The sequence below is a fragment of the Suncus etruscus genome, chromosome 5 (assembly GCF_024139225.1).
Source record: "Suncus etruscus isolate mSunEtr1 chromosome 5, mSunEtr1.pri.cur, whole genome shotgun sequence".
Lineage (NCBI taxonomy): Eukaryota > Metazoa > Chordata > Mammalia > Eulipotyphla > Soricidae > Suncus > Suncus etruscus.
Window position 1 is genome coordinate 144,615,949 of NC_064852.1, and position 25,809 is coordinate 144,641,757.

The 25,809-nt window shown below is 41.2% G+C and overlaps 1 protein-coding gene across 1 annotated transcript in view; it reads left to right on the top strand.

The window, feature by feature from the left end:
* The first annotated feature begins 2,061 nt into the window (after window positions 1-2,061).
* Window positions 2,062-25,809, top strand: part of RSPO2 (R-spondin 2) — a 179,542-nt gene continuing 155,794 nt past the window's right edge. Inside the window, 1 exon segment of the mRNA XM_049773926.1 lies at window positions 2,062-2,272. Within this exon segment, the coding sequence (XP_049629883.1) occupies window positions 2,179-2,272 (94 nt within the window). The 5' untranslated portion in view covers window positions 2,062-2,178.

Sequence of the window (25,809 nt, forward strand, 5' to 3'; positions counted from 1 at the left end):
GGTTGCTAGTATAAGTGGTCCCCTCTGTGCCTAGCATGTTGTAGATTGTATATCGATTCTGTTGTCGTTGGCTTTGGATTTCTTGTTTAAGTCTGATCATTTTTTTTATTTCTACTAAAATAAAGCACTTTTTAAAAAGAAGCAAGATCCCAATTTTTTGATACTGAAAGCAATAGCTCACAGGTTTTTATTTAATAAGCTTTCCTGGAGGAGAAACCGTGAAGAAAGACCACTTGTGAGGATAAGCCAGACTATTGGAAATATCCTTTCACACCTACTACTGTGGGAAATGTATTATGTCAGCAGATGTCCTATAAAGTTTAGAATACATATCTCCTATTTAATACCTAATATAGGTCAAAAACGTAATTTCTTTTTTTATAATTATCTTTATTTAAACACCGTGATTACAAATATGATTATAGTTGTATGATTACAGTCATGTAAAGAACACCCCCCTTCACCAGTGCAACATTCCCACCACCAATTTCCCAGATCTACGAATACGTAATTTCTCATTTGCCTATATATAGGCTTAGTCCCCTGAGCTGTGTGCCAGGAGTGATCTCTGAGCATAATAAAGTCAGAAGGAAGCTCTGCACACAGTCAGGTGTGGTCTGCAAGCAAATGACAACAACAACAACAACAACAACAAAACCTCCCTCACCACACACACACACACACACACAAACACACACACAACTACACACTTTAAAAACTAGTGGCAAAGGTGTGGCATCCGAGGGGAGGTGGCTCAGGCATAAATAAGTGGTCCTTGCCAGACTCCAGGGCTCTCAGAGATCTGGAGGAAGAAGAAGACCTCAGATCGCCAAAGCAGATCTTGTTTGTTGCTGGAAGGTTCGCTGGGCTGGGTGGAGACCCACACGGAACCACAAGTGGACGCCTGGCGGGTAGGTAAAGAGCTCTGGGAGCCCTAGATCTGGGTGGTGGTGGCGGTGGTGATGGTCTCTATCCCTCCTTCCCAAAGCTCCCCAGCTGTTCTCCTAGAATATTCCCCGCTCCCAGCAAGCCCGGAGGTGGGGATGGCCAGCCAGGGCTGGGGAGCTTTCAGCGCGCTCTAGGACCTCAGGGAAACCCGCGCGTTTCTGGCATTAGGACCCAGGGATTCCACTCCGGGGCGGCCGGGCCGAGCGAGGTGCTTTGGACCACAGCACCCCCTACTTATAGCAGCATCCCAGCCCCGGGCCCGCGGCTCCCTCGGAAAGTGCGCCCGCCGCATCCCCGCCGCGCGCCCCGGGCCAGCCAGTGCGCTCCCGGATCTGGAGAGCCCGGAGCTGCGAAGTGGCAACCGAGCGCGCCCGGGAAAGCGCTCCGTGGGCCCCGGAGAGCGGCCGTGCGCCTCGCCCCAGGCTCGCTCTCCCTCGTCGGCGGGGTTCGCAGCATCTCGGGGACTGCGGCGCACGCCCACCCACCCACCGGCCTCCCCTTGGGGCCAGGCAGGCGCTCCGGGCGGGTCTGGGCAAACTTTTCCCCCAGCGCACGTGCTGGAGGGGCGGTTCTCGCTTCCCGAGCCCGGGATGGACCGCTGCGCCTAGGCACGGTAGGCGAGCAGCGCCGGGCCCGGTACCCCCACTTGACCACGCCAGGGACCCGCCCCGGGAACCCACCCCGCGGGGCTCGGCGTTTGCAACCCCGCAGACGTCGTGGCTACATCCCGGGATTGCAACCCCTTTGCAACCTTCTTTTTGCCCAGTGGCCGTGGCGCACGCAGCTGCGCGCTCAGGGGTTCAGCTCCTCCGTGGCTCGTGCCAAGGCAGCGGGTTCGCTCCCCTCCCAAACTCTTCCCCATCCTCCTCCTCTTCCTCCTCCTCCTCCTCCTTCTCCTCCTCTGCTTCTTAAATCGGGGCGCGCGAAGAGGCAGCGGCAGCAGCAGCAGCAGCAGCAGCAGCAGCAGCAGCAGCAGCAGCAGCAGCAGCAGCAGCAGCAGCAGCAGCAGCCTCCCCAACCCGGCTCTTTCCACCCACCCTTGTTTCTCGTCCCGATCTCTCAGATTCGAGGCGCCACTGAACCCAAGAAGAGGTCACCAACCCAAAAGCGACTCGCGCTCCTTTCCTCCGCGTCTGGTCCCAGCTGCGTCTTCCTTGCTGGGGATCCCCCCACCCCTCGGCTTGTTCCCCGACTTTGAGAGGCGCCTCTCTCCCCAGCCCGACCGCCCAGATGCAGTTTCGCCTCTTCTCCTTTGCGCTCGTCATCCTCAACTGCATGGAGTACGGCCACTGCCAAGGCGCCCGTTGGAAGCGCAGCAAGCGAGGTGGGTCCCACGTTCCGTTGGAGCTATTGGTGGGCGAGGGGTTCAGGGTCGCAGCATGCAACCTCGGGGTTCTCGGGGCTCCCAGGAGGATTCCCCGTTACCCCTCTTGCCCGCGCGCCCGGACGCCCCTTTCTGCAAAAGGCGGACCCGAGCGGGACGCGCCTGGAGCCGGTCCCCGCTTTTGGGAGGCGCGCGGGCGCTTGGAACGGTGGGGACCCTGGTTCACGCCGATGACGCTGCTTCTGAACTTTATTTTTTTCCCCCTTTCCTCTGATCTTTCTTGATTGTCTCTCAATTTTTTATCTTTCTCGGAAATTTTCTCTTAACCTTTTCCCTTGGCGCTCCTCTTCTCCACTGGCCCCGTCCCCGTGGACCCCAAATTGGTTTGCTGGTGTCTAAGGTGCGCTCTGAGGGTGGTGGGTGGGTGGAGGTGTGACCTCACCCCCCGGGGGTTGCAGGACCTGGCAGGTCCGACAGAAGGGACTTTTGGATCTCTTGCTGGAACTCAAGACCAGGTGGATGGAGGTGATGTATTGAGATTTCCAAACGGAGCATCAGTTGGCGTGCGGGTTCTCTGGGTAGCGCCCACCCCCGCTCCCCACCAGCTGAATGGTTTGGGGGGAGCATGGTGTGATTGGAGTCAGGCTCCGCTTTGCGCTCCGCATTTCCTTCCCTCTATCTAGTCTTGATAACATTCACTTGTGGCTTTTCAGTCCCTCCCTCCATCACTTGCGGGTGCGGTGCGGCTAGTGAGTTAGGTTTCTTCCGAGCTGGCTTTATCCTGCCGTCCTTGCGAGCGAATTTGAATTCTGCTAGGAATGCAGCTACCCCGTAATAATGCAGCATTATTTTATCTAAAGTGTATTAAGCACAGGTGTTATTTTTTTTAGATAAAACAGTCTTTTTTCTCTCCTCTTCCCTCCTTCACTCCCCTCCTCCTCTCCTCTCCCCCTTTCCTTTCTCTCTCCTTTCTCCATTTCTCTCCCTTTCCCTCCCTCTCTCCCCCTCTTTTTCTCTCCCTTCTCCCTCCTGCTCCTTACACTCTCTCTCTCCCTCTCCTTCTCTCCTCTCTCCTCTCTCTCTCTCCTCTCTCTCTCTCTCTCCTCTCTCTCTCTCTCTCTCTCTCTCTCTCTCTCTCTCTCTCTCTCTCTCTCTCCCTCCCTCTCTCTCTCTTCCTCTCCCCTCCTTCCCCTCCTTCCTCTCCTTCCTTCTGTATTCTCTCTCCCTGCGCATAGATTTCCTTGCAGGTAGAATTTGTCTTGAGCCCCCTCCCCCTTTTCTGGTATGTGAAGGTCTCACACTACTTTTGCTGCAGGTTGTTTATTACTCAGTGAATTCTGCATCTAGATTTTGGAGTGCGATCCTTGTCTTCTATTTTTCGCAGCCAATTAGGGCATTAATGAGCAGTCCCCACCTATCCACGGGGCCAAACTGGGCTGGAACCCTGGGACAGAGCTGAGGTACACTGGAGATCCGTGACTTTGCTCACCCTCTGCTTTGGAAATCATGATGTGGAACTGTGATTTATTAGACGGGGAGATCACTTGTCTTGAGGCTCAATTTTGATATTCGCAAAAATACTTCCAGGAGTGATTCTGTATGTCAATACAAGGAGAATGCTTGGAGGTTATGGGTGTTGGATATTTGGGGGTATCAGTCTTGGCAAACTTTCCTTTCTCTCCCTACTGGCTCCTTTCTCCACTCCATAGTCTCTCTCTCAGGTAACCCAGTAACCAGCACTTTTCTGATTACATGGTTCTGAGAAGTGTTTAGAGAGGTTCTCCCCACCCCCCATATGAACAGCAGTTGCTGCTCATTTAGTTGATTAAAAACTCCCAAAAATGTGTGAAGTATAAGCTGATTGAAAGCCCCTTTGCCAAGTTCTGTCTAGTAGAAGACTTGGCTAATTCAGTGATGTCACTGTGTTAGCCTGTTCACTGTGGTTGCTTGGGAGAAGGTACCAAGCCAATTGTTTGAGTGGAGCTTACTGCACAGAGGTGCCCTGGAGGAGCAGAACTAGACAGCACCCCTGCGGCCAGACTTTGATACTGCATGCTTCTCCCCTGCCCAGCAAAGGGCTGTTTTCTTCAGAGGCTGACTTAACCTTAGCAAAACCTCTTCCAGTCTTGAGCCTCCGCATTTCTAAGCGTTGACATTTAGCAACTCAATCCCAAAGTGGGCAATAGAAACTTTCACCAATCTTCGCTGGAATAGAATTGAAATGCTTTTAAGCATTTGCAAATTAGTCAGGTAGTTCAAAAATAAAGTCCCTAAGTGTGTGTGTGTGCTTGTGTGTGTGTGTGTGTGTGTGTGTGTGTGCCTGTGTGTGTGTAGTTCAAAAATAAAGTCCGTGTGTGTGTGTGTGTGTGTGTGTGTGTGTGTGCCTGTGTGTGTGTAGTTCAAAAATAAAGTCCGTGTGTGTGTGCGCGCGCTAACAGATGTCTCTACCCTAACCCCACATTTCTGGGTGACCTAACTGTGGTCCTCAAGAGTGTCCACACTATCTCTACCAACAAAGGGTATACTGTGTTTTTAATTAAAAGTGGAACTGCTTAAAGGGCAGGCTAGACAGTGGAGAGTGATAGTAGCTTTTCTGCTTTGCAAGGAAGCTTAAGAGTTGCATTGTAAGGGTCCGAAATGAATAGAGATCTAACTCAGGTTGTGTGAATTGTCCCTCTTCAAGAACTTAAGCTGGTTTTAATTGATCTCATGTCTCCTGATTGATCCTACACCGATTGTTGTGCATTCCAAACAATTGGCTTTCCCAAAGGAGATTGATTTAAATTAGTTTCTTGGTGAATGCTTGACTACTCGCCAAATCATGTCAGCAGTGACAGTTGACATGCTTGAGTTTATTGTGGTACCAACATTTGCCCCTTTCCCTTTGTATCCTGGCTGTTAAATATTACTTTCTAGGAAGAAAAGTGAGTATTATTTTAAAGAAAGAAGGCGTTGTGGCTTAGATGGTTATTTCCCTGGCTTTCTGATAGCAAGATAGGCAGGAAGCAGTGATACGCAATGATACCAGGACTGGTTAGACTAATGCCTAGGATCTGATTTTTTTTTCCCTTCTATATTCCATCTGCAAATAATCAAACCTTCACCGTGGAGCATTCTCAGAACTCCTTTTGCATTATGTTTAGTCTGCTCTATGATCTCAGATGCGCTATAATATCATTTTCTTAATGAAATAAAATTCTTGGCAGAGAGCAGATAATCTCGTCAGTTAAAATCAATTGCACCCAGTTTGAAATAGAGAGCCTATCTATCATTTAATTCTGTTTTATTTTAAAATAGAGGCAGAGGGTGATGAGGCTAGAATGTTGAACTTCTCCACAATTGGTCAAACTGAGGGGAACCATGATAAACAACCTGTGTCAAAAAAAAAAAATCCTAAAGTAAAAATTTATTTGCTCATTGCAAGTTGGACGTGGCAACAATATTTAAAAAGTTTTAATTAGGCACAAACAATACCAAGAATGCCTATCTGATGAAGAGAATCCACTTGCCAACACTTTGAAAAATTGACAACGCATGTTCTGTCACCATATGAACAGTCATAACTTATTTATCCCCAAGGGACCCCCCTCCAATGCTTAGTCATTATTTGCTCCTTTTAACCCTTATTATCTCTCACTGTTTTGGGATCTTCTATGATTTGTTTTATTTTGAGGTAGTGTTCTAAGCCACATTTCAGACTCAATTACTAAAAGATGGATAGACAAAGCATATATTTCTACCGCCTCCTGGGATTCCATGTACTGAGCACATAGAAAAATTTATATCTACTTTATTCTGTTTATATGTCTAGTGGCATTTTTTACCAGGGGTTTATAAAAAACTCTTTAATAAAATTCTTTAAAAGCTGTGTCTTCTATGCAGTGGGTATGTTGATGGTTTGATGGTAGGGGGCGTGCTATGACCAGTGTTTTCAACTATAATCTTTCTCCTCCCCATACTACAAAGCCTCAGCCTTTTCTTCATAAGCTCATTTTCCCAAGATTAGATTTGCCTTCTGTTTGTCAAAAATAGTGTATTTCTGGTAACTGAGGCTGGTAAAAAAACAAATATTTTCTTTTAAGCTTTATAAGACAGAGTTCGTATATGTATATATCTTAAAACAATGAACAGAGAGATGTGGCTTTATATATACTTCCAAAGCAAGCTATTTTTCAGAGTATTCTTTTAAAATACAAAATGGCACATGGAACATATTAACCTACATGTACATGAAATAAACTTCCAACTACATTTTGTATGTCTTTACATTTTTAAGTTGCAAGGAATTTCAGAAAGCTTATGCAATGTTTAATTTTGCCGCATAAACATATTCCTTCTCTTGTTCTCACTTTCTCTTTCTCTCTCGTCAATTGGCTGCTTTTTCTTTCAGCATAATTGGGTTTTTCTAGCCAGCATCTTCCCAGTGTAGAGAGGTTAGAAAGTCTCCATGCTACAATCAACAACTTATTATGCTACTGACATTTGGAAATGATTCAGACTAGGTGACGTTCCTTTGGGCCTTCATTTCATTCTGGCTTTCTTTATCTGCTTATAAAGCCAGATTGGGAGCGGTCCAGCATTTACAGAAATCATAAGTTGGTAATGCCACTTCTAATTCCTTAATGCAAAAGCACCTCTTGCTTTGGTCAGAAACAAATGGCCTGTATGGTTGATTCAAGCTACTTTACAAGTTTTATTTTTCCAATTGATTGCATTTTCAACAACCCCCCTTGCCTCTCTGGAAATAAGTCTCATTAAGCCCCCCAAGTTTAGGAAATGGAAGTTGGATAAATTATTTGTTTTAACTGGTAACCATTCGACTAAATGAGGTGATAAAAACTGATGAGAATTTTTTGTGGTTGTTGTTTTGGTGCCACACCCAGAAGTGCCCAGGGTTTATTCCTGCCTCTCCACTCAGGGATCATTCCTGATGAATTGGGGGGGTATAGGTAGTGTTGATGACTGACCTCAGGTTGGTCATGTGCAAAGCAAATGCCCTATTCACTTTATTATCCACTCTGCCCCCAAATTTTTAAATTTTCTTTTCTCCCCAAATATCACGATCTGAAAATCATTTTAATGCAATGTTATGTTACTATTGATACACGTTTATACTTTTTAATCTGCAATATTATTTATTGATGATTATATAATTATATAATATAATTATTAGGGGTTCACATATATAATTATATTATTGGGAGTAACTCTATGCTTATGTATATAAATGTTTAAGTTTATGCAGGCATGTGTATGCAGAGAGGGTGGGCCTGTATGGGCATAAAGGGTCAGATTTTCATAACTAAACAGTTTTCTCCTTTATTCCTGGCTCCTTTTTATTCCCATGTTTCTTTGTCCAGATGACAGGAGAAAGGAGGAAGGGAATCAGAGGAGGAGGAGGAGGAGGAAAGGGAATGAGTATGTTGTTTGATTTTTCTTTCCAAAGCCCACATTTCATCCATCCTTCTCTCCCTGAAACCCATTCATTATGTCCCCATGTTTTCAAACATGCCACTGTCCCTTATAGTTCAAAACTACTCATTTCTTTTTCTTTACATGTCTTTTTATTTACTAGTCACATTTTTCTTCACTTTGTTATCCTTTCTTTTCCCTCTTTTATTCAGATGTCAATCTATCATTAAAGGACCCCCATTTTCCTTGTATGGAAGAGGTTTTTCATCTGCTGTTGACTGATGTCATTGTCAAATCTACCAATGTTGTCATTTACTACCTTCAGTACCTTCATTTAGTACCTTCTAAAGCTACTCAGCTCCTTCCAAAGAAAGTCTCTTTATCAAGTACCTGCTCATTTCCATGTATTGGGGTCCTCATTCACCACATGCTTATTGTTTCCTGTGGGTGATTTTACCCATCCCTTGTCATTGAGACCTGAGAATGGATTCCCTTCTCCCATTTGGAAGCTGCTGCCCTAGTGAAGAGATAGTTCAGGACCATCATATATGACAAGCTATTCTATTCACATGCTCTCCAATGGGGCACGTCTGTTTCCCTCTTCCACACATATTCGTCATTTCTATGAGTCATGGTTTCATCAGTTCATTCCTCTGCAGTGAGTCTACCTGAGAAATATTTGTAGAAAGTCTCCCATTTCCATTTCTAGAGGCATTTTCTTGCTTAGGCCCTCTGGGACTTCTCTCAGCATTTGCTATCTTTCTTGCTCCATTCTTGAAGTGGCTGCCATATTGAATTTTTATTTTTATCAACTACAAATAGGGTTTGTTAGAAGAGAATAACAAGATTCTAAACTGTTAGGTCTCTATATTGATCGTAGAATAAATGTTGCCTTTTTCATATAATACACAAGAGATTCTCACCCGATGGTTTCCCAAGTTCCTCATCCTAATAGCATTTTAGAGTGAACTATAATTGATTATTTCTGTATATTTTCATGTTGGGATGGAATGGTGCTCAAGTTAAATAGTAAAGCCTCCCTGAGTGTTTGTAGAGTTTATGAATTTCTCTCCTAATGCCAGAATTTTTTTTTTTTTTTTTTTTTTTTTTTTTGGTTTTTGGGCCACACCCGGTAACGCTCAGGGGTTACTCCTGGCTATGTGCTCAGAAGTCGCTCCTGGCTTGGGGGACCATATGGGACGCCGGGGGATCGAACCGCGGTCCTGTCCAAGGCTAGCGCAGGTAAGGCAGGCACCTTACCTCTTGCGCCACCGCCCGGCCCCCTAATGCCAGAATTTTTTGTTCTGGTATACTTTTCTTAGAATCTTACGCACCACATACAGCACTCTTATATTCCTTTATTCTTTTTAACTTTTCATATATCTGAAAACTACATTTTGTTTTTTAGGAAGAACTTTTGGTCTTTCATACTTCTTAAATAAGGCAACATGACAGTACTGACTTCAGAGATTTGCTTTCTCTTACAATTACTTTTTGTCACTTAAGAGTACTTTTAATTTTGAAGTTCTTTGAACAGAATTGAAGTTTGAACGAGTGATTAGATAATATTATCACATTATTTACTATTCTCTGGAATCTAAAGATAAAAACTTCCCCAGCCCAGCTTTGTTTTGAATTTTCTGGTAATAATCTGAAGTATTTCAGACTACATTAGAGTCTGTTTGTATATTTATGTATCCGTTTATTATTTAAATGGTAGAATAACCAAATGGTAGATAAACTTCATCTAGGGTAGGGAAAAAAGCCTATGTGGGAAGTAATGTATATTTTATTATCAATTGGGGGCCACAGTGGACTGTGCTCAGGGTTTACTTAGCCCTGTGCTCAAAGAGCTCTCCTGGAAGGGCTCAAAGGGCCATCTGTAGTGCTGGAGATTGACAAAGTTCACTATAGATAGTACATAGCATAAAATACTTGCAAGAGATTTACTTGAAGAGAGAAAGCTATCTCTTCAGTCCCAGTAACTTGTACTTTAAGCAAATATCTAGAGAAAGGCACAATAGCAATTTTCATCATCTGTCCAAACAAGTAATCATTTAGGGCAAAATAAAAAAAAATGGTATTTATCTTTTTAAAAGTCATTCATAGGCTGGAGAGATGATACACTAGGTAAGGAGTATGTCTTACGTGTGGGTTCAGTTCCTGGCAGCAAAATGATTTCCTGAGCACCACTGGGAGTGATCTCTAAGTACAGAGCCAGAAGTAAGCCCTGAGGGCCCAGAGAGATAGCACAGTGGTGTTTGCCTTGCAAGCAGTCGATCCAGGACCTAAGGTGGTTGGTTCGAATCCCAGTGTCCTATATGGTCCCCCATGCCTGCCAGGAGCTATTTCTGAGCAAATAGCCTGGAGTAACCCCTGAGCACTGCTGGGTGTGCCCCCCCCAAAAAAAGTAAGCCCTGAGAACAACTGAGGGTGGGGCCGACTACCAAACCATAAAACAAGAGATAAATGGCATTCAGATTAATTACATAAATAATCTAGCGCAAGGAAGTCTTCCTCATTATGCATATGTTTAGTATATGAAATATAACAGCATTTCTCTTGGGGTCCAGAGATAGAGCTGTTATTTTTTGTGAAGTTCTTGCAACTAATAAGAAAACCTTCTGTTTCTTTGGGTTTATAGGAATAGGATCTAGTGCTTTCATTAAAGTCTTAGGGTAGTCTGTGATTCAACAGGTTAAGAAGCATTTGATAGTTCATAACAGTATTGCAAACCACGGTGTCTAAAAAGAAAATGGGGGAAGAAAGAGATAATAGAAGGAAAGTGTCTGTCATAGAGGGCAGGCTGGGGGTGGGTGTGGGACATCCTTGGTGGTAAATGAACACTGGTGAAGGATTGGGTGTTAGTATAGTATGTTGGAAACTCAATCACCAATAGCTTTGTGCCTGTGTATCTCATAGTGACTCAATTAAAATCATTTTTTAAGAGGCATTGGTTAAAGAAATAGGAGATAGAACTTCTTGATTAGCTTCTATGCACATCTGCTCTCTAAGTTTATTTTTCACTATGGTTTTCAGCCATTTTCCTTGTGTATACTTCACAGATGAACACATATTGGAAGCACTATCACAAGATTTATTTTGGCAAACAAATACTTGGCTCACAATTCTTTAGTCAAAGACTAGAGTTGTTAAATTCTCCCCTTCAGTTCCCTAAAAGGTTTATAAAAACACAAAATAAATACAACGTAATGGGAGCCTGCTATATTTTTCATATGGTCTAAACTTTCATAAACGAGCAGCAGTGCAGAGTCTGGACATCAATATTGCACTTTTTCATGGTGTGGTGATGACCACATATGATGACGAGGTGCTGGTGTGACTTGTATATATTGCTTTGTCAATTGACAGTACAGACTTGTCAGAGCCAGGCAAAGCTCAGTGCATTTATGTTAGATAACATAAGATAACTTATGTTACGAGCTGATAGGTTCTTCGGTTTTTGACCATTTCTATGGCGGGGCCCCTCTTCTAATCTTATGCTGGGTTACCTGCCAGCCAGTTTCTCCACAGTGAGAACATGGAGGCCGATAGAGGGCACACTTTGCATTCTTTTCTTTGTGCTTTGTTCTTTGAACTGGTGATATGTGCTTATTGTGCTCTGCACTTCTCTCCAGGTTTTGGAGGCAGATCTGCCTTGCTCTCTGCTAACGTTGAATTTATCATGATGGCCCAGAAAAGAGGGAGAAAAGAATCAGCTAGTGTGAACTCCCATTCTTACTGAATGTTTCTAGTTTTGTGCCTTCGTCTTTTGATAAGACTTTTTCACTAAAAGGCAGCTTTGCAGTCACAGTGAGGCATTCAAGCTAGACATTTCACTGAATTGGACTGGGAATGGATTCTAGTTTCTTCTACAGCCACTTTGATACATTTCTCTTAAAAGATTGATTTCTGAAAATACCGAAGTTTGGAGTTGACTTCAGATAACTCCAAATCCATGCTCCCTAACTGCCAAATTCTTGAGGGAAGAATTCTCTCTCTTTTTGGCTGGGTGAGGTGGGGGGGTTGACCACACCTGGTGACACTCAAGGGTTACTCCTGGCTCCGTACTCAGAAATCGCTCCTAGCTTGGGGAACCTTATAGGATGCTGGGGATCGAACTGAGGTCTGTCTGGCTCAGCCTTGTGCCAGGCAAATTCCCTACAGTTGCCCTATCCCTCTGCACCCAAGAGTTTCTCTTTCTGACTTTCTCTTACATCCTAGCCATTTGAGAAAGGTGAACATTTTATATATTTTTATTATTATATATTTTTTGGATATACCTAACCACACTGGAATTACTCCTGGCTCTGAAATTACCTCTAGTAATTTGAAGGACCATATAGGATGTTGGGATAGGACCTGGGTCAGCTACATGCAAGACAAGCACCCTATCTGCTGTGATATTGCTCCAGCTCCCAAGTGAACATTTTCTGATGTTACTTATAAGATTAAAAGTTTGTGGGGCCCAGAGAGATAGCACAGTGGCGTTTGCCTTGCAAGCAGCCAATCCAGGACCAAAGGTGGTTGGTTCGAATCCTGGTGTCCCATATGGTCCCCTGTGCCTGCCAGGAGCTATTTCTGAGCAGACAGCCAGAAGTAACCCCTGAGCACTGCCAGGTGTGGCCCTAAAACCACACACACACACACACACAAAATTAAAAATTTGTTTTTCAAAATTTTCTTGAACTAAGGACATCCTGGTTTGTACTAAGGGTGTCTTGTTCTGTCCTCTGCCTTACAAGATCAGCTAACGCAGTGCTAGTAGCCACCTCTAGGTACCACTTGGGATGGCCCCAAACTAAAAGAACTAAGATATTCTTTCCTCCTTTAATGAAGTCTAAGATAGAATTAAAAAATCCTCCATAACCTTTTTATTTAATAACTACTATGTTTTAATGCTTCTTGTCAAACATGCTCAGTTAATATTGAGGGGTTTGTACTGTCATCATGAACCTACACATTTGGTTCATCATGTTACTTTTTTTCTTTTTCAGCACCAGGTGCTGTTTCGTTAACTCATGGTATGGTTAATATTCTTCTATCAAGTGATACAGTCTATTTCGATCACTTTTGAAAAACACCATTGAAGTTTTTGTGATATTTATCTTCAGATATTCCAATGCCAAGTTAATCTCCAAAAGACTGCCAATTAGATAAATTGGCAATGGGTAAACTGAGAAAAAAATATGCTGCAGAGGGGACCTGTGCTATTGTGCTAAAATAGAATTGAAGACTATCTTGGTTTTTGAATGGTGATGTGCTCTGGATAGTTCTGGCAGGTGTAAGGAAACTTGATTAAAATTAGTGCTCGTTTCTTGATGTTTTAGATTTTTAGAAATTCCTGTTTAGCCCTTTTCCATAAAAATTATTCAGCATCCCCTGAAATAAACAGATAAGTGTTTCCCCTAATTGGACAGAGCAACTATTACCCCTTACTTATTCTAGAACCCTTAAGGTGTGATACATTACCTTTTTAGAAGTATACACATATGTCTATTAAAAGGTCTGTAAGGGAGTTTTGAAGATTACTGAGTGTCAGTTCTGAATTCTTCTAAACAGATAAAAGGAAGTGGTAGATAAAAGCTATAGGTTGGGAGTGGAGAGATAGTACAGTAGGAAGAGTGCTCGCTTTGTATGTAGCTGACCAGGGTTTGATCGCTGGCATCACATGTGTTCCCTGAGTCTGACCAGGAATAATATCTGAGTGCACAGCCAGGAGTAAAATCTGAACATGCCTGGTGCGAACACAGACATCCCCACCCCCCAAAAAGCTATAGGTTGAATGAATGAAATTAGCAAACTTGCTCAAAACTGTGTGTATATATGTATGTATGGGAGTATACCTTGTTGTACTTAGGGCTTCTCTAGGCTTGGTCCTTTGGAAATTCTTGTAATGATTAGGGAACCATGATAATGATTAGGGAACCATGATATGCTGGGAAGTAAACTCTTGACTCATACATGCAAGGCACTACCTCTGAGCCATTCCTCTGGCCCTGACATTTCCTAATTTTACAAGGATTTCAGCACATGTCTAATGCTTTGAGAGAAATCAAAGCCGTCCTGTTCATTACATTCCTTCTGGTGAAAGATGTCTGTGGTTACCCACCAGCCTTATGTCGAAGAGAAACTTTGTTAGGAGCAGGAGGCTAATCTGAGAAACCATAGGCTGTTTGATAGTGGGAGAGCAAGGGTTCCCAGAATGTGATTCGTGGGTTGAGGTTAGTTTGTGTGGCATTAAGGGAACCATTCACGCCACCCTAGGGGGTCACCCCTGACTACTATTCACCCCACAGCTGATGTAATTCTTGTCCTAATCTTGTTAATTTAAAAAAAGTTTTTCCCTCCCCTGACAAAGGACATAAATATCACTTAGAAAACAAATCTAGAACTTGGATATTTTTCTTTTAAAATGCATCATTTAATTACGTGCCTGGGACAATTCATTGTTCTCTTTTGTGGATGTCAAAAGAACTCTGGTCTTTATGGCCTCCAAATGAATTTTATTTGAAAGTAACTTGAGCGGATAACTGTTCGAAAAGTAAGACTTTCGTAGTCTTCTTTTGGTTAATATTTAAGAGAAATGTTTAAAGAAATAGAAAAAAAAGGAACAGAACCAAGAGGAAAAGAGCAGAAACAAGATCACCCCTTTTCCAGACTAGAGAGAGGCCTGGTGTGTGCAGAATATGATTAATTTTGTTATTAGAAACTAAGGAAAAATGAGATACGTTTATAGGGTAGTAATGACTACGTTTATTTCATGAGCTACCAGTTAATTGTGGAGATGCCTCAAATCTCATGTTCACTCAGTGGCTGTGCTGAGTGATAGTGGGACTTCTGAGTACCGTGCAAGAGCTGAAGTGAGCACATCTGTAAAACATCTGGAATCTAAAAGCTAGCCAGAGAGCTGAAAGGGGTTTAGTACATGACTGGTATGCACCAGGCCCTGAATTCAAGCTCTGGCACCACGTGGACCCAAGAGCATCCTGGTTGTGAGTGTACTGATCCCCAAACACTGTCAGACTAGCACAGTGTTTCCCAGAGGTGTCTCTAAACTCCCAAGCCTTGCGAAATACCAATAAAATAACTTCAATAAAATAAAAGGCATTACATGAAAATTTGATTTAAATCATCAGACCCTCGCCTCCCTAGTAGATACTGAATAAAAAAGTCATTTTTTTTTTGCTTTGCATACCTCTGACTAATTCCATTTTTTGTTCTATTTAATTTTTCTTGTTTTGGGACCATACTCAGCAATACTCAAACTTAGTCCTGCCCTGAACTCAATATTAACTATAGCAATACTCAGAGGACCATATGGGATGCCAGGGAATGAACCAGGGTAGGAAGTATGCAAAGCAGATGCCTGCCACACTTTACTGTTGCTCTAGCCCCCAACATTTTAAATGTCAACAGTATGCGACAGATATAAGTTTAATACAAAATCCTAAAATTGATATTTCTCAATTCTCACAGGATCACATTTTCAGTTTCTAGAATGTTTCATTATAAACTCTAAATTTCAATGCAGCCTGGATCAACCTGGGTTATATGATATAATAATTTAATTTTTCATGGGAATATTGGAAGATAATGACATGTTTATAAAAATTCATGAATAATTTCTTGAACTCAAGAAAGCATAAAGGACTCAACTTTTGGAGAAGCTAAAGAAATGCAGGCATCTGACTTGTTTTTGTAAGAAGTGGTAGATTTCGTACAGACGCCTAATCTACTCCACTCTGAGAAAAGCCTCTGCTATGGTTAAGGACCCCTCTCTTCAGCTTCATTTGAAACAGTATTTTCTCGATGATCTGATTGAAGACATATGGCATGCCAACAATGCTTTTGGATGATAGGAAGTTGAATGAGACATTTAAAATGTTGGTGGACTGGTTACAAAAAGATCACTGTGACTGGGAGTGACAGGATGAATTGACGAATGAAATCTTAACAGGGAATAAGTACAGTTTAACTCTCAAGATCAAAGACCCAAACTATGGAAGAAAAGAATGTTGGTAAAAAGGAGCTTTCAAAGATTTGATGTGGCCTAGCTTCAAGAAAAAAAAAAAAAGGCTGCATGAGGGGATATTTACCTAGATAGAAGAATGAAGCAGGTGAACGCTCTAATCTGGCCAAGCATGATCTTGCTAAGTGTATTTGACAGTACGTCTATAATGTCTTGATTTCCTAGGACTGCTGTAACATAAGGAACTTATATAAACAACAGAAATAAATGTTCTTACAGTTCAGGAGACAAAAAATCCTAAGCTAAGCTACCAGCAGTTCCATGAAGGAGAGGGAGAGGGAGAGGGAGAAGGAGAAAGAGAGTGAGGGAGAGTGAGAGAGAGAGAGAGTGAGAGAGAGAGAGAGAGAGAGAGAGAGAGAGAGGGAGAGGGAGGGAGAGGGAGAGGGAGGGAGGGAGTGATGGAGGGACTGAGAGGGAGAAGGAGAAGGAGAGGGAAAGGGAGGGAGAAGAAGAGGGAAAGGGAGGGAGAATGAAAATGAGAGAGGGAGAGGGAGGAAGGGAGGGAAGGAATGAGAGGGAGGGAAGGAGAGGAAAGGAAAAGGGAGGGAGAGGGAAGGAAAAGGGAGGGAGAGGGAGAGGGAAGGGGAAGGGGGAAGAGGGACGGAGGGAGAGAGAAGGAAAAGGGAGGGAGAGGGAGGGAGGGAGGAAAGACAGAGGAAGGAGAGAGAGAATATATTTCCCCCTTTAAGTTCTGGTATCCCCAGATGCTGCCTACTTCATGGCAACCTAACTCCAGTCTGTCTTCATCTTCATCTGGCTCTCTTCTCTCTCTATTGGCATAACAATTCTTCTTAAAAGAAAACCATCCTATTGGATGGGTCCTCACTTAATCACCTCATGATAGCTTAATTACATCTGCAAAGATTCCACAGTAAAGTCACATTCACAATTACTTGGTGGTAGGTCTTTATCTTATCTTATCTTTGGGGGGCACAATTGCAGTATAACCTGTGGGTCTTTAAGTTATTGTTTTATTACTGCAAGCAATCTAGTAGGAGCATATAATAAATTGATATTTGTTACTAACGATTGCAAAATAAGCACATGTTAATAATTATGATTCTTGATTAATAATTATTAATAAATTATGATGGTGATCAGATCTGTGGTTTTGAATTTCTTTAAATTTTTGTATTTCCACAGCTCCATAGAACCATATGGATATTTTTATATTTGTCACTAATTAATTGCATGATAAACACAGGCTATTAATCATCATTGAATATTAAATAAGAATTGTACTTTTTGTTTGTTGTTTGTTTTTTGGGCCATACTCAGTGGCTCTCAGGAGTTACTCCTGGCTCTGTGCTCAGAAATTGCTCCTAGTTCGAGGATTATGGGAATTTGAGGATTGAACCCGCGTCAGTCCTGGGTCAGCCGCATGCAAGGCAAATGCCATACCACTCTGCTACCACTCACTCCCCAATAATTGTACTATTTAAAACAAAAATAATATTTAGAAGTATTAAAATACGAGTGTATAATACTGTATATAATACTGAATATTGTATAACTATAATATATATTTATAAGCCCTTATATGATGCATCATATAAAATGTATCATATTGCTGGAACCTCCTGGACTCATATACCCAGAGGCTTTGGAGTAACAGTATTTTAGATCTGGGTTATAAGTGCATTCTTAGTTTGAAGAAGGAGAACTCCACTTCTTTCTTATCCCTGAAGTTCTTTGGAATGGTTTGAATCCAAAGAAAGAGCAGAGGATGTCTCCTTTTCCAAATAAATTTGAATCCAATTGGCTTCTTGTTGTTGAGGTAATGCTAAACATTCTGTTGAGTTGGCATCATAGTGAAGTCTGTTTTCCAAGTGCAGTTAGCATCTTTGATGGACTGTTACCATCATCTCAATATTATTTCCTGAACGTGGCTTCTATATTACAGGTGCCAAATTAGTTTTCTCTCATTTGAGGCACACTTTTGCCTTGCCAAGAAACTTGATCTGTTCATACTTATGTGCTAGATATAAGGAGAATAATAAGGACGTTCTTTAACTACTGTTGTGAAAATTTCAAATGTACAGAAGAGAGAAAATAAAAATGAAAAACTCCCAATATATACCAATCACCCAGTTGAATATCTATCGAAACTTGGACTTCACTTGCTTCATTATCTTATTTTTAACTTTTAATTATGTCAAATTTTATGTCTTGTGTTCTTTGATCTTTGTGTGTGTGTGTGTGTGTGTGTGTGTGTGTGGTTTTTTTGGGTCACACCTGGCAGTGCTCAGGGGTTACTCCTGGCTCCATGTTCAGAAATTGCTCCTGGCAGGCACAGGGGACCATATGGGACACCGGGATTCAAACCGATGACCTTCTGCATGAAAGGCAAACGCCTTACCTTCCATGCTATCTCTCCACCCTGTGTGTTCTTTGATCTTATGCATTTCTAACTGTGTTTGTAGAAAACATATTCTTACTCAGCTGCTGGGTCATTAACACATCTAAAATTGATGGGCCAGTCCTTGGTCACACTTAGTCAGATATAATCAACTTTCCTCAGTTGCCTAAAGAAGCAGCCACTCAGTCAATTTGTTTGATCTGCTCCTCAGATTTATTCTTAGTCGTGCTTTCTTTCCACTCTTTTCCCCATGCTGTTGATTTACTGAAAACAAACAAACAAATCAAAAAACACAGTAGTTTCCCACAGAAGCCTTAACATTGTTTATTTCTCTATTTGTTCCCTTGTGGGATCCTTCACTATGTTTCTCTATTACCCTTGATATTTTCAGAAAACCAAAAACAACATTCGAGGGCTTCATTCAGTTTAGGTTCTCATTTGGCTGGAAGTTTCAGCATGCTGCCCACTGCATATTGTAACACATCAGGAAGCACGCAAGGTCCTGTTGTGCTGGCATTGAAGCAGGCAGAGATTAATCAGTGGGTTTATGCAGGAACAGCCAGGTCTTTCCTTTGAAAGTTTCCATTAACCTTTTTTTTTTCTGGTTTCTTCTACCAATTGTCCTTTGTCTGTTTCATAAGTTTCATTTGGGGACACAAAACTGAGATTCATTTGACAAAGACTATTAGCCCATCTGTGTTTACTTAGATAGTATAAAAAATGCTTTTGTTCAACTGCAGATAGTTTGTTCTGTGAAGCGTAGTTCTTGCAGGAAAAGAAGGTGAGATGCTTAATTCTTCCCCTTTGATTTCCCATTTATGTGGCAAAAAGTTTTTGCATGTGAGACCAAACCTTGGGTCAGTTTCAGTGCAACTAAATAAAATGCTTGAATTTGTGCCATGTTGTTGCCTGTCAGAAGGAGGAGGTACAATCTTCTAACCAGTTTCTGCTTCCCAAGACATGAGTGGTCAGATGATATTAAAAACAAAACAAAATACAACTCTTGGCTTTTGCTAACAGGAATGAAATGCAAACCCTCTGAAAACCTGAATTCTATTAGACATCTTCCGATAATGTTTTCTGTTAACAGCTTTCAGAGAAGCTACTAAGTGACCAAAAATACAGTAGCTTCAGCCTCATGTAATCTGAGGCTTGTTGGGTAGAAAAAAAAACAGTATTTTGTGCTACTTCACCACTCTGGGTGACTTAAAGAGGGAAAAAGAAAAATATTTGAGATCAACTGGTTGTGGTAGAATACAGATATATGCCACTTGAGACAGATTAAAGTTTTCCCAAGCTTGACCCGAAGGGCATGTGGCCGCTTCGAATGTACTTGAACTTCAAGCCTGTCATTGCCTTATGTGGGACTGTCTGGTCTAACTTGCTGACAGGTGAAGAGAGAGTTAAAAATAATTTAGCTTTGGCTGCAAATTAAGTTACTGTTAGTGCCTTTTATTTTCCAGTGAAGTAAAGGTTTTCTTTAAAGAAATTTACTTGGAGAAATGTAAGTGGGGGGAAAAGACAGATGCAGCATGTTCAAGACAAAATCCGGGGTTATCAGGATAAAGGTCACTGTAGGGGTTTGAAACAAAACACCTTTATTAAAAATGTTTTTTAATTTTCTTAATTTAGTGAAGTTGAAAATGTAACTCAAACGGATGATTATGAGGATAATTTCATTCAAAATATGTTAGTCTATTTAGGGCCTGGATTATAGAAATGAATCTGAATATAAGACAGTACAGTGGTTGTGTTAGCAGTCACGTGCCTTCTCAGATCCCTGCGAAGGCACCGGGCACTACAGACATGGGTTATACTGTAAGTCAGGGGAACACAAATTCATGTTAACAGTGACAGGATCTTGGGACTGAATTTCTTCTTCTGTCTTTTTCTTTCATCAGGATCTTCCCCTCAGCATTCTGGGGGCAAAACCCAGTCATACTTCAGGGCCTTTGAGAATATACCAGGTGCTCTTCTACTTTGAGCTGTTTCCCCGACTACCTGTTCTTGAAGAAGGACAAATAATGACCTAGATCCATGAATCAGGGCTAGTATTTTAGTCCCCCTTTATTTCATTTATTCCTTTATTTCATTAGAACATTATTTCGGCAATAAAACCCCATAATTTGTTGCGACATAAGGTGTCTGTTTTATTTTGGAAGCATGTGCTGAAGTCATTATACTATGTTAATGTAAGTATTTGGTGAAAAATTACTAAGGAAGTTTGAATTTTTTAGATTTTGAGCCACACCTAGTCGTACTCAGGATTTACTCCTGTCTCTGCAATCAGGGATCACTCCAGGAAGGGCTAAAGGAACATCTGGAGTGCTGGAGATTTATGCAGATCATCCTTACACATTACACATTACCTACTGTAATATCTCTCTAGCCCTGAGAAAGTTTTAAAAATAGGAGTTTTAAAATAGGAGCAAGAGCAATTGCATAGTGTTAGGGTGTTTGCCTTGCATAGGGCTAACCAGGACAGACCCTGGTTTGATCCCTGGCATCCCATATGGTCCCCCAAGCCTGCCAGGAGCAATTTCTGAATGCAGAGCCAAGAGTAACTTCTGGGCACCACTGGGTGTGGCCCAACACCCCAATGAATATAATCCCAACGTTTATTGTTGGAAATATGTGGATAAAACATACAAAGAATGAAGAAAACTAAACTACCAATACTATTTTTTACTTGGTAGAAACTATTTCTATTGTGGGATTTTTATCCTTTTAGATATTTCTTAATCCATATAAATATTATATTTTAATAGTTAATATGTCATAATAAGATATAACTAACATGTTCCTAATGGCTTCATCTGAAGTTAATGCTCTCCATGAAATCTGAAAAATTTGTTTTGAGTAGTTAAACGTATCAGTATTAAAATTAATGCTGCTACAAATAGCTTTTACTTCATTTGCAGTTCTTTTCTTTATTGTATGTGTAATTGTTACATTTATTTTCCATGTAGTCCTGCAGGTTACATATCATCTTATTTAATCCTCAAATAATCTTGTGCAGTAGGAATTGTTTTCCACCACATTTTACAGATGAAGACGCCGTAACACGACCAAGTCAAGAATTTGCCGCCAACAGTCACAGAGTTTGTATGGGGTAGAGCTAGAATTTTAAGCTAGTTTTTTGGACTCAGTCATACTTAGAAAATCTTCTCTCTTTAAAACTATTTATTTCAAACTAGGCACCATGATGGACTAAGTTTTCATAATAGATTTTAGGCCTTCAGTGTTCCTTCTCCAAATCTACCACCCAGTGGCATCATTCCTCCACCAAGGACAAAAGTTACCCTCCCTCTCCCCATACAACCTTTTTTTATTGAATTCTTTTTCTTTTTTATTTATACGTTGGCTCACCTGCTTACAATAATGTTGGCTCATGTATTTTGATGGTTTTAATGTACATAGTTACTTTACTTCTAAATCATTGAAATGCCCCAGGTCCTTGACTAATGCCTTTCTGTCAGCCAGCCATTTTGTTCCTTGTTCCTCCTTTGGAGTTTTCATTTATATAATGTAGGGCCAAGGGCTTGCTATCACTTGCCCATCTTCTATACCCTCATCTTGTCACTTTGCCTACCACAGGTAAGAACTGGTATTTCTCCTTCTCCCGAGTTTACTTAACACAATATCCTTTAGTTCCATCCAGTTGGCAGCAAACTATGTTGTATTCTTCCTTACAGCTGTGTAGTATTCCATTGTATATGTATACCACAACTTATTTATGCATTTGTATGCTGTTGGGCATTTGGATTTTTCTTATCTTGGCTATTGTATAAAAAATGCAGATACATATTTTCACATTGTTTTTGTGTTTGAGGGAGAGATGCCAAGGAGATGAATCACTGGGTCATATGTAGCTTCAGTCTTGTTTGAGCACCCCTCACACTATTTCCCAGAGGTAGGCCATACTCCTAACCACCAATAGCAAAAGGGGAGATTTTCATCTTTTTATGGGCAGTTTTTACAAACTGGTTCTTGTTTTGTAGGCAAGATATTTAATGCTTATTGTCTGAAACTTATTTTTTTTTTTTGGTTTTTGGGCCACACCCTGTGATGCTCAGATGTTGCTCCTGGCTAGGTGCTCAGAAATTAATCCTTACTTGGGGAACCATTTGGGATGCCGGGGATCAAACTGAGGTCCATCCTGGATCAGCTGCATGCAAAGCAAATGCCCTACCACTGAGCTATCCTCTTCACTGGATTATTCCTAATGAATATCAAAAGAATGACCTTCTTCCCCAGGACTTTTATTTCTCAATAGGTAGACAAATTCTCTCTCGTGTTCCCTCTATTCCATTAAACATGAATATCCACTTCGATGTTTAAAACTATGTTTTCACTACCAGTTTATTTTCTACCCTCTCTAGTTTATTTTGCATTTTTCCTCTTCTTAGTCTCTTACCATGACATAGATTAGATGGTCTCTTGTTCCTGTGACCATAGTTTCATATTGGGAGGGGGGGGGTCATACCCAGCAATGTTCAGTGATTACTTCTGACTCTCTACTCAAGAATTACTCCAGTACTTAGGGTACCATATGGGTTTCTTGGGATCAAATCTGGGTCTTAGTATTTAAGGCAAATGCCCTACCCATTACTATGATTCCAACCCTCAAAATTTATTTCTTTTGCTTCTGGCCTTGAATCTTTGGCTGGACCTTCCAGTTTTCTGTGGAGTGGGTCTTGTTCTTGACTGGTGAACTGTGGGCAGAAGGATAAGGTTGCTATTTCCAAACTAGCTTTGGTGACCCTTTCCAGGGACAGCTGCTCCCTCTTTGATTCTATCGATGTTAAACAGTTGATCTAGCCTTTTTCTCTGAACCCCAGGAAGATGGCAAGACCCTTAAATCAGGAAAGTGGTTTTCAGTGCCTGAGGGATAAATGAAATAGGGAGGAAAGCTATAAGCTTACAGTTAAGATAAAGCCTATAGATTTGATGGATAATGACCATGGTTGTTGTGAACATAATTAAAATTTCCTTTATGATTAGAACTTAAATTTTCTCCTACAAAAACAACAAACATGGGAGGTGATGAATGCATTAATTCACTCATTCCCTATAGTGAAAATCTCATGGAGTTAGAGAAAATGGTTGGGGGAGAGGGAAGATTAGGGGGAAGGATATAGAAGCAGACTATTTTATTTTTGATTAATAATAATTCTAATGCATAAAAGTTATACCAATTTTATATTGTGGGCCAGCCATCATCTCTATTGTCTGAGTATTATTACAATACTGTCTTTTATTTTTCTTAAATTCCATAAATGAGTGAGACTATTCTGTTGTCTATCACTCTCCCTCTGACTTATTTCATTCAGCATAATAGTTTCCATGTCCATTCATGTATAGGAAAATTTCTTGACTTTATTTTTCCTGATGGCCACTTAGCACAAAGAGTGGTGAGTGCAGTTAGAGAAATAACTACAACAGCAACTATAATTACAATGGTAGTGAGTGAGGCTGGGGTAGGGAAGGAGGACAATGGGGGGCATTAATGGCAGGAAAGTTGTACTGATGAAGGGGATGTACTTTTTTGTTTGTTTGTTTTTGGGTCACACCTAGCATCGTTCAGAGGTTACTGCTGGCTCTGTGCTCTGAAATTGCTACTGGCAGGTTCGGGGGACCTGATGGGATGCTGGGAATCAACCTGAGTATGTCCTGGATTGGCCTTGTGCAAGGCAGATGCTTTACAGCTGTGCTATTGCTCCTGTCTCATGGGGGATGCGAGGGTACATTTTTATGACTGAAACCCAACTGCAAAAATGTTGGTGATTATGGTGATCAAATAAAGATATTATATAAAGATGTTAAGGCTTTAAAAAATAAAAATTCTATCAATTTCAAATATTAGTAGTGGAGGTTGATGGGGAACTTTGGTTGTGGGACAATAAATACAAATGCCATATATGTAAACACTATTGTAACCATGTTACCCAAACCAAACTATATCATAATAACTAAAGAGTTCAAAAACTCTTTTTGAATAATTAAGTTTATATTTTCTTTTTTCACTTGAGCAGAATTTCTCCTCTAAAAAAAAATCATTCATGCTTCCAACTGAAGACCAGGTCTGTTCTTTGTTTCTATTGCCTTTGGGCAGTTTTTATTCCCCTACCATGTTTCTTTATATCCTGCATATGAAAGATATGGTTTTTTGTTTGTTTCTCTCCCAAGGAGAGGCAAAATAGGAATAGAACCGGCAAAAGAACACACATAAATAAATGATGGACAGAAGTGTTCGGCTGGGAGGAGCAGGAATACTGGAAGGTGGCAACGTGTCATGAATGAAATGCTATTAGTATCAAAACTGTAAACCAAGTGCCAAAAGTTATAATAAAGTGTCTATTGTACTGGCAGACTCAGAGGTGGCAGGAAAACTAGGGTCAGTGGTGGAGGGAAGTGGATACTGGAGAGGGGATTGGTGTTAGGACACTGTATGCCTAAAGCCCAGTCATGACTAACTATAATCCACAGTGGCTAATTATTTTTTTAAAGAAAACCTGATAAACTCTTTCATATCCTAATCATATATATACATGGTTAGTATTGGTCACTTTTATTTTTTGCATTTTTGTAACTTAGCTTCTCCACATTTAAAACATTGAGGTGATCATAGACACTACCTTATACTTTGGTTGTAAGATTTCAGTCAGGGTATTTGTTGTACCAGGAGAGTGCCTATGTACAATGAATGTCAGTTAGCTGCCGCAAATTGAAGTTTCCACTTGCGTACTTTGTGGGTGCCATTTGCTGTTGTTTGCTTCAGCACCAAGGGCCTAATAAATACACCATTCATGGGTCTGGAAGGTTCCAGGAAATTATATATTTTAAAAATTCATCCTACTTCCAACAAACTATTAAGTTCCTTCTAATGAGGTAGGAATGAGAGCTAATATTCTTCTTTTCTGGCACTATTGGCTGAGGTGCTGATGAGTGAACCCCAAATCTCAGGTGAACCCAGGGAAAGGAGCCTTTTCTTTTAAACTGGCTATTTGGAGGACAGAAAACATAAATGCTTTGATACATAGTGTTGCTAGATCATGTACAAAATACATCTTATAAGAATTAAGGCATCCATAAATGGAGTTTATCTAAAACTTCAAGTTCACTGTTTTAAGTATTCTGACTTTCCAAATGACCCAACTTCTGCATGATTGAGTTTTATATTAATAGATTTGTTTTACTGTGAAAATGAGTCACAGGTGTACTTGACCAGCTAAAACAAACTATCATTTTTTCTCTTTGTTATAACATTTAAAAAAATTATTTTTTTTTGGCCACACCTAGAGTCCTCAGGCACTGCACTCAGAAATTACTCCTGGAAGCCACCTGGGGCCAGATGGGAATCTTGGGTCAAACCTAGGCTAGCCACATGCAAGACAAATACCCTACCTGCTGAGCTATTGTTTTGGTCCCAAACACTTTTTTTTTATTAGACCTAAAAAAACAATAATTTAACATGCACCTTCTTCAGTTTGGGTCATTTACATTCTTACTAAAAAGAAACAAACAAGGTTGGAAATACCCAAGTACACTTGGAAAAATAAACTTAAGTGTTCATCCTGGTGATGTGACTTAAAGTCTGTTATTTTTTTATTTTATTTTATTTTTTTTGGTTTTTCGGCCACACCCATTTGATGCTCAGGGGTTACTCCTGGCTACGCGCTCAGAAATTGCCCCTAGCTTGGGGGGAACCATATGGGACGCCGGGGGATCGAA